Genomic DNA, 8,570 nt, shown 5'->3' on the forward strand with positions numbered 1-8,570 from the left:
CTAGTCCTCTTTTCAGTTGAACAGCCAAGAAGACGTTTGAACAGTTCAACCTGACTCAGGCTCTTACTCAGATACATTTTAATAATAATGCGTTAATATACACTGTCTCCCACTTATAGGAGAGATTGGCATCTTTTAAGTCACTTCATTCTCCTATTCTCAGCGTTTCTCCCTAGTCTACAGTTTTTGCAAACTTAATATAAGCCTATCCGCTTCCACTATTTCCTCTGCTCTTAAATCAGAATTGAGATGCTTCGGAGACCTTCACCCCTCTGCTGTCTCAGATTCTCCCCACCCTGACCCCTGCCCCATTTTGGAATTCGGACTCCTGCCTACTCCATCCCGGTTCCCAAGCTCTAAGACGCCCAGAGCCTCCCGCCCCGGCTGCACTGCACCTGCCCCTAGTGCCCCCGCCAGGCCCACAACCTCAGCCATTCCAGAAATTGACAAAGAAGTTGCAGAGGGAGTGCCACTTCTCGGCGCAGTAGGTCTCAGTGAGCTCCGCATTCTGGTCCAGACCGTCTGGCTGGAGCCCGGCCACCGCGGAAGGCTTCGGGACCGGGTCGGAGCCCGTCTTCTTCCTGCCCGCGCTGGTCTTCGCCCTCGAGGGCTTCTCTTCGGGCAGCGAGCTCGAGGACCACATCGGCTGCAGCAGTCGGGACCGGCTCCGTGCCCTGGGAAGGAGCTGCTCGGCGGGACTCACGGACAGGGTGGGGCGAGCGGGCCGGTGCAGCTCGGCGACCGCCTTCTTGTGGGCGCACAGGCGCGGTGGCAGCGGCGCGGGGTCCAGGCAAGGTCGCTGTCTCCTGCGCAGCGCTCCCAGCAGCCGCCTCCAGTAGTGCGAGCGCCGGACCCCGGAGGTCGCGCAGCGCTCGGGATGCCCGCGGTAGGCGCAGTGCAGGCTAGCCCCACTCGGAGTCTGGCAGCGCAGCGCCAGCTCGCCGCCCGCCTGCGTCCCCGGGGCGGGCACCAGGAGCTGCCAGCTGCACGCGTGCTGCTCTGGGCTCACGAAGCGACCCGAGGAACCGCCCGTGGGACCCGAGGCCGGGGCCGCCTTCCTACCAGTCGACCCCTTGTCCTTGCCGGCGGCCACGAGGAGGCAGCATCCCAGCAGCAGAAGCAGCAATCTCAGCGTCGAAGGCGACGCCTGCGGCCTCGGAGGTCTCCTGTCCGCTCTAGCCATCCCACTCTTTTGGGGTCCCTGGGGCTTCAGTGCAGGCAGCACGCAGCGAGGAGCATCCTCGGATCTGCGGATGAAGGCTACGGATGAGTCCCACGCAGCCCTTTCCCTGGGCACAGGAACCTGCCAACTCCCCTGACCCGACTTTCTGGAAACCAATGTTCTCAGCTGCGAGGAGCCCCTCTAAAGATTTGTCCTAGGGGGACAACTTACTGTTTAAGAGGTCGTTTTTGAAATGTTCATTGAGATAGGAAAATGACGTTTAATCATCACCCTGCCACCCTCCACCAAATTGTCTACAAAATCATTTCAGGTTAATCGTAGGACGCATGCACTTTTTAGCTTACCGAATTCTAGAAGAGGTGAAGAGGCCCTATTAGAGTAGAGCGAATGACTGCTTAAGGGCTTAGTCTGTTTCAAACGGTTCTCTGTGAATGAACCTGTTATCAATGGGAGCGAAGGGGCCTCCCCCTCTATGCCCCTCCCAGACTTCTCTCGCACTCGATTTTCCACACTACCAACACAGAAGACACACCCTCGTGCAGACCCACACACCCCAGAAGTATGATAGAGGCAGCTGTGTGACATGAAATATAAATGTTGTATTTTGCTTCCATCGCTGAAAATAAGGTAAATGTTAACAAATCTTTTCTTTTGAAACTTTTACAAATTTATCTGATGAATAAAAGTGAAACAGGAAGACCTAAGTTTTAATATAAAAAAGATAAAATAAAATAGATATTATTTGACTATTTGCACAGCTTCCTTTTTCTTTTCGCATTACATGTATTTAGTGTGTGTGTGTGAGAGAGAGAGAGAGAAAAACCTGCAGGAGCCAGTATCTCTTTTCTCCCTCTATTTTGTGGGTCTCCCCTGTGGCAGTCAGGGGACAATGAATCAGGGAACTAACTCAGGACTGTCAGAGTTAGTTCTCACCTTCCACCTGTGGGTCCTGGGGATTAAGTTCAGGCTGTCAGCCTTGACAGGAAGCTCCTACACCAACAGAGGCATCTTGCTAAAACCCTAACCTTGTTTTTAAAGCTTAGTTTAAAACAGGGTCATGCTCTACAACCACACGAACCCTGCAATCCTCCTGACTCAGTTCCCAAATAGCTGGAATTAAAGGCATGCCCCACCATGCCCAGTTGTCTTTTATTAACTTACAGCATCAGCCTGAGCCAGACGCCAATGCAAGGCTCACCCCAGGTACAATACATTTCTGTTGACCTTCTAGCATTACTTGCTCCTTTTAAAAAATATTAGTGATTGCAGCAAATTCCCGACTTTTCCTTTTTTGATCTGTTTCTGGGGAATAGAAACTACTTTATTCCCGTTTTGTATAATTTTTTTGTACTCACACAATTGTCAAGGCATCCAGATGGAACATGGTTTGTGGGTAGGCTTATATGGTCACGTGTTGAGTAACACTGTCTTTTGATAAAATTCATCGTAGTCAAGGAAAGAAAACTCAAAGTATCTGGAGACCATTCTCCAAAAGTATGAATCAACATACGAATTATCTAAAAATACAAACAAAAAGCATGCATTCCCAGAAAGAAGTAATGGAAATGAATTCATAGCTAGAATCACACTTTCAGCCCTCCCTGAAAGAGGACTGACAAGCCCTCTGATGGTCTGACAAATTTCTTTCTAAGAAAGAGGAAAAGGGCACTCTGTGTGTCCAAGCAAGCAGCCAGCCAGCATCCCTGCTCCTTACTCTCTGAGAGGAGCTTTGCCAGGACTCCTCCTCCAGAACAAAGTAGAGGGACAGGACCCAGCTGCTTGCAGTGAGCAGCAAGGGATCAAATCCTTCCATCTTTTGAATTACATTAGCTAAGTCCCAATATCTCCAGGGTTGTATGTAGATTGGGTTAGGTTAAGTCGGGGACTTTAAGGCACACTCATCACCTTGTAGAATTATACATGTAGTCTCCACAGAAACAATAGCATGAATATCAACAAGTATAACATGTGGGGTACATGATGTAACCCAGAGAAAGATGGTAGACTTCAAAGAGCTGGAGAAAAGCGACTGAAATGTGCAGGAGAAGAGAGAAAACCTCTGTGTCTAGGACATCTAGAAAAAGGTTTGGAAGAACATACTAGGAAGACACACCTGCAGTTGGGAGAGAACTGAATCAAAATCTCTCTAATACAAAGATGATGGTTCTGGGAAACACGAATGTTTTCCTGTAGAGGCACCATCCAGAGCAGAGGGAGAGCTGCCAGGGTGGACCAGTGTTTACTGTCAGTGCTTAGATTAGAAGGTATTGGAGAGGAAGGTGCTGGTAGCTCAGTCTATGGGGAGAAAGAGAAGTCATAGACATAAAACCATTTGGATCTATTCTCAAAATTATTTGGCACTCAGGAGGCAGAGGCAGGGAGAGCTCTATGAGTTCAAGGCTAGTGTGGTTTATATAGTTAGTTCCAGGCCATTCTACGTGGTAACTCTGACTCAAAAAAAAAAAAAAGTTACCTGCCCTAAGTTACTGGTCCAATTTATAAATTTGCTTGGCAGACATGGGAAACAGAAAATGGCTAGTCACAGTATCTTAGTACGCTGACAGTCTGCCCTACATTTTTAAACCCAGAATACAAATTTGTACAAGAATATTAGCATATTCATAAAATGCTAACTTTCTATCATATCTCATTGCCTAAGCATCACTATCACCTGGAAGATGTGTTTTAATCATTTACATTCTGTTGACTGAAAGAAAATTCTGGGGATAAACTTCCCATTTTGATATTCAGCACAAAGTTCAAGGCTAAACAGAGTTTCTGAAAAGGTCACCATAGAAGGGCAGTCAGCCAGCTGCAAAGAAAATAAACAATGGAAGCTCTTGGGGGGGGGGGGGTGGATCAGCGTCATTGCCCTTCCAAGCTGTCAGAAGCTGCCCACATTCCTTGGCCCACAGCCTTCTTCCATATTTAAACCTGGCTATCATCTCATTCACTGATTCCATCTTTATATTTTTTCAGAATTTCATTTTCTTACTTGCCTCTCTCTTTTACAAAACAGACAACAACAAAGACAAAATAAAATAACAACACCACCACCCTAGGCATGGTGGTACACATGTTTAGTCCTGGCACTTGGGAGGCAAAGGTAGGCAGATCTCTATGTGTTCAAGGTCAGCCTGGTCTAGGAATGAGCTCCAAGCTCAACAAGTCTACATAGTGAGACCCTGTCTCAAGAAAATAAGCAAAGAAATAAATAATAATACTTTTATAGTTACATTGGGGCCAGGCATTGGTGGCGCACACCTTTAATCCCAGGACTCGGGAGGCAGAGGCAGGTGGATCTCTGTGAGTTGAAGACCAGGTTGGTCTACAAGAGCTAGTTCCAGGACAGCCTCCAAAGCCACAGAGAAATCCTGTCTAGGAAAAAAAAAAAATATATATATATATACATATATATATATATATATATATATCAGAATCATCCGAGGTCAGCTGTTTAATAACCTTAATTCCACCTATAAGCTTAATTCCCCCATTTCAGTCTAACTTACAAGTTCTGGACATTGAGATGATGACCTCTTTGGAGGGTCATTATTCTGACTATCACAAATGATATTATAATCCAACGAGCTCTAAAACAAAGAAATGGGACAAAGGAAAGCACTATATGATGCTGAGTTAATTCATGCCAGGCAGTGGTGGTGCATATCTTTAATCCCAGCACTCAGGAGGCAGAGGCAGGCAGATCTCTGAGTTTGGGGCCAGCCTGGTCTATGGAGCAAGTTCCAAGCCAAAGCTATACAGAAAAACCCTGTCTTGAAAACCAGGTGGGGGGGAGGTATCAGTTCAGAAAATACTAATCCTAAATGTATACAACAACAGCTACAAAGTACAAAAAGCAAACACCAAGAGAAGAGAGGCCAGCCAGATGGCTGAGTGGATAAAGGAACTTGTCTCCAAGCCTGAAGATCTGAGTTCAATTCCTGGGACCCATATGGTGCTGGGGGGAAACTAACTTCCTCAGCTTGTTCTCTGGGACTAAAGGTTTGTACTCAACTACTTCAGAAGTTGATTTCTAATCCCAGAACTCAGGAGGCAGAGGAGGCAGATCTCTGAGTGTTCAAGGCCAGCCTGGTCTATGGAGTGAGTTCTAGGACAGTCAGAGCTACACAGTGAGACCATGTCTCAAGAAAAGAAATCAACTTCTGGGCTGTGGTAGGGCCTATTTTATTTTGAACAGGTCTTGTTTTAATGATAGAAAACCTATTTGTTTGTATGAGGTGGGTGGGAAAGGAAGCAACGGGACCAGGAGAATATGCCTCTGGTTTCTCCATTGTTCATTTTGATAAAGTACCGGTTATTCACCCAAATCTGCTCTCCCTTTTTCCTGGATTCGTTCCCTCAAGTTAGGGGCATTTTTAGCCTTCCTTGTACACAGTTGTTATCAAGTGACTAACCTTTTGGCAGTGATTTGGGCAGCTTCAACTTCACTATGCTGCTTGTCTTCGACTTTCCTTTTCCTCACAATTTAGTCAAGCATGCAGTAGAAATTGAGCCTTAACCATGAGGGGACGTGCAGTACCCTAAGGACAGGAGAGAAGGAAAATTGAGTATGAAGAGCCTCAGAATTGCAGCCCTGCGAAAACCTTGTCCATGCCTTGTGGAGTCACAGCACAGACATTGCTCATTGTAGGATGCGCATTGGACAGGAATGGCCCATCCAAGCTCCTCTGCAGGGACAGTCACTTGTGGTGACCCAAGCGAAATATGTTGTTATGGGAACTGGGGTGTCTTCTGAAGATGCCATTGGTGAGATGTAGCTGGCTAACACGGTTCCCAATTACCCAGCCACCACATGCACAATTAAAGAAGCTAGTTTCTATAGCTGTCATACAAAGAAATTTAAGAAAGACCACTTCAGAATCACTGAGACAAGATTTTGGCATTTTCTCCTCCCACAGCTATAAAATCTTACAGGAAAATCTAAGTAGCAATGTTTGCAATAGAAGCCCACAAACGTGGGTTCAGCCTGGGGTCTTGCAGCTGTTTAAGTAACCTTGAGCAATTCACTTCCCTTCTTTGAGCCTCAGTTTTCCCGTTTGTAAATAGGGATGGTCATACAGCACTTTCACCACAGGGCCCTGCAGAGGCTTAAAAGGAATGCTCAACATAGAGCACAGAGCCTGACTGGTTGCAAGTGTGGAGTCAATATATTATTAAAGCCTATTTTTTTTTGTATACCAATATGAACATCAAAAGGGGGAATCTCTGTCTGAAAATGTAATTATACAACATAATCATCAGCAACTCTCCATCTCAGTTTGTGACGGTATGTGTCTGACGCTGGCAAAGGCGCCTGGCCTTCACTCTCCAGTACCAGGAACCCAAAAGAAAAGAAAAAGAGGGGTGGGGAGAAGATGAGAGAGGGGTTGCTGCAGAGTGAATTTCTTGGTGATAAGAACTGGATATGTAAAATAAGATTGTCTCCAATTTAAATAAAATTTATTTTAAAAAATCATAATGTAAGAAACAAACATAAAAAGAGGGGGTGGGGACAAGAGGAGAGAGAGGTTGCTGCAGAGTGAATTTCTTGGTGATAAGAGCTGGCCTGCACTCACACCCCACACAGAAGCAAGGGGGTGGAAGCAGTTTGGGAACTCTTCAACATGGAGGACTTGAAAGGTGGGAAGAGTGGCCTTAGAGCCCAGGGGACCACAGCTGACCTCCCAGCTCCACAGCTTTCTTGTAACTTCAAAGAATGGTTTCTTTAGTTCTTGACCAGTGCTTACAGCTGCAAGGCTTTGATGAACTTACTCTGAGTTCTGTCCCCCCTGTGACCTCTGGCTCATCACATTCAAAAATCTCTCCTTTTCAAAATATAAAAGCAGCTATAAAGGCATCCCAAACCCCTCCTCTCCATAGAAGAAGAAGAAGAAGAAGAAGAAGAAGAAGAAGAAGAAGAAGAAGAAGAAGAAGAAGAAGAAGAAGAAGAAGCAGCCCACTTCAGTCATATTAAAACCATTGTTGCTTAAGGTATAGCTTAGAGGCATAGCAAGTGCCTTTCATGCACAATACTCTGGGTTTCATCCCCAGCCCTGTAGAGGGGAAAGAAAGGTAGAAAGAAAGAAAGAAAGAAAGAAAGAAAGAAAGAAAGAAAGAAAGAAAGAGAGAGAGAGAGAAAGAGAAAGGAGGGAGAGAGAGAGGGAAGGAGGAAGGAAGGGAAATAAAAAGGTGGCCATCATATAGAGACAGCAAGAAACTAAGAAACACAACAGAAATAGCTGTTAATAATAGCAACACAAGGTAAAAGGAGAGTGAACTTAACAGGAAATATAGGAAGGTTATATGAAAAATGCAGAACTACTTTGGGGATAGAAAATAAAGACTCAAATGAAAACATATGGATTATCATTATTACATAAGATACATTAACATTTGAAAATGTCTCTCTGCCAGGCGTTAGTGGCACGCCTTTAATCCCAGCACTCAGGAGGCAGAGGCAGAGGATCTCTGTGAGTTCGAGACCAGCCTGGTATACAAGAGCTAGTTCCAGGACAGCTTCCAAAGCCACAGAGAAACCCTGTCTCGAAAAACCAAAATAAATAAAATAAAAATGTCTCTCTAGGTTAATGTATACACTTAAACGTGATTACAATTAAACACCAGTAGGATTTTTGGGTCTGATTAGTTAGGCGAGCTGATTCTTAGGTTCCAGCGGGAAACCAAAAAGAAGTAAGTGAGCGGGAGGGATGGAAGGTTCTGTGTTTCACAGAGGAGAGAGAAAGATGCTTTCACCGAGGGGTGCAGCTTCAAGTGGCTGGCAACACAGCCTCAAACAATGCGAGGCTCTGGTGGGGGTGTTGTTTCTAGGTAACCACGGGGACTCCTTTAAAAAGACCAGAAACTCCGAATCAGACCAGTGCTTCAGCTGACAGTGGCCGCCTTTGAGCAGGGTGGTCATGTGACGGTGGTGTGGCTGAAGACCCTCGGGCTTTGATCCATGTCTTCTTTTGTTGTCAGTCACAATGATCACAATGAGGATGATTCTTCTCTAAGTCAAAACAGGGGTAGGTCCCTTGCTTATCGATTGTAAGTTGTGGGAAGGGAGGCAAAGAGAAAACTGCTCGAGTGGGATCCCAGAAGGGTGAGACATCAAAATTAGTGCTTGGCATGTGCCCTGGAAGTGTTCCTAGGCAGTGCCACAGGGTGAAATAACAAACACACAGCAGAGGTACCTATTTCCTTTCCTCTCCTCTAATGCAATCTCTTCCTATGACCTCTTCCTATTGAGAGCTCTGAATGCTCTCAATCAAAAACAGGGACGGGAGGGGGAACAAAACAATATGGAGGACTGGAGCATCCTGAAAACTGGCTGGCAGCCACAGTATCTAGACAGAAGAGGATGCTTAGGGTCACCTTCTCTTTA

General features: G+C 45.9%; 1 protein-coding gene across 1 annotated transcript; it reads right to left on the bottom strand.

The window, feature by feature from the left end:
* Positions 1–338: 338 nt before the first annotated feature.
* LOC103159471 (fibroblast growth factor-binding protein 3-like) lies at positions 339–3,605 on the bottom strand. The gene is made up of 2 exons (XM_027406333.2): positions 2,539–3,605; positions 339–1,247 (listed from the first exon to the last, which is right to left on the bottom strand). The coding sequence occupies exons 1-2, from the start codon at positions 2,565–2,567 to the stop codon at positions 428–430; spliced, it is 849 nt and encodes a 282-aa protein (XP_027262134.1). The 5' UTR covers positions 2,568–3,605; the 3' UTR covers positions 339–427.
* Between the last annotated feature and the right edge of the window lie 4,965 nt (positions 3,606–8,570).

Source organism: Cricetulus griseus, chromosome 3 (assembly GCF_003668045.3).
Source record: "Cricetulus griseus strain 17A/GY chromosome 3, alternate assembly CriGri-PICRH-1.0, whole genome shotgun sequence".
Classification (NCBI taxonomy): Eukaryota; Metazoa; Chordata; class Mammalia; order Rodentia; family Cricetidae; genus Cricetulus; species Cricetulus griseus.

Coding starts and splice junctions, on each gene's coding strand:
- LOC103159471 (XM_027406333.2), bottom strand. CDS start 2,567: ATGTTCCATCTGGATGCCTTGACAATTGT. Junction 1,248..2,538: donor CTGGATGCCTTGACAATTGT/GTGAGTACAAAA, acceptor CTTCATCCGCAG/ATCCGAGGATGCTCCTCGCT.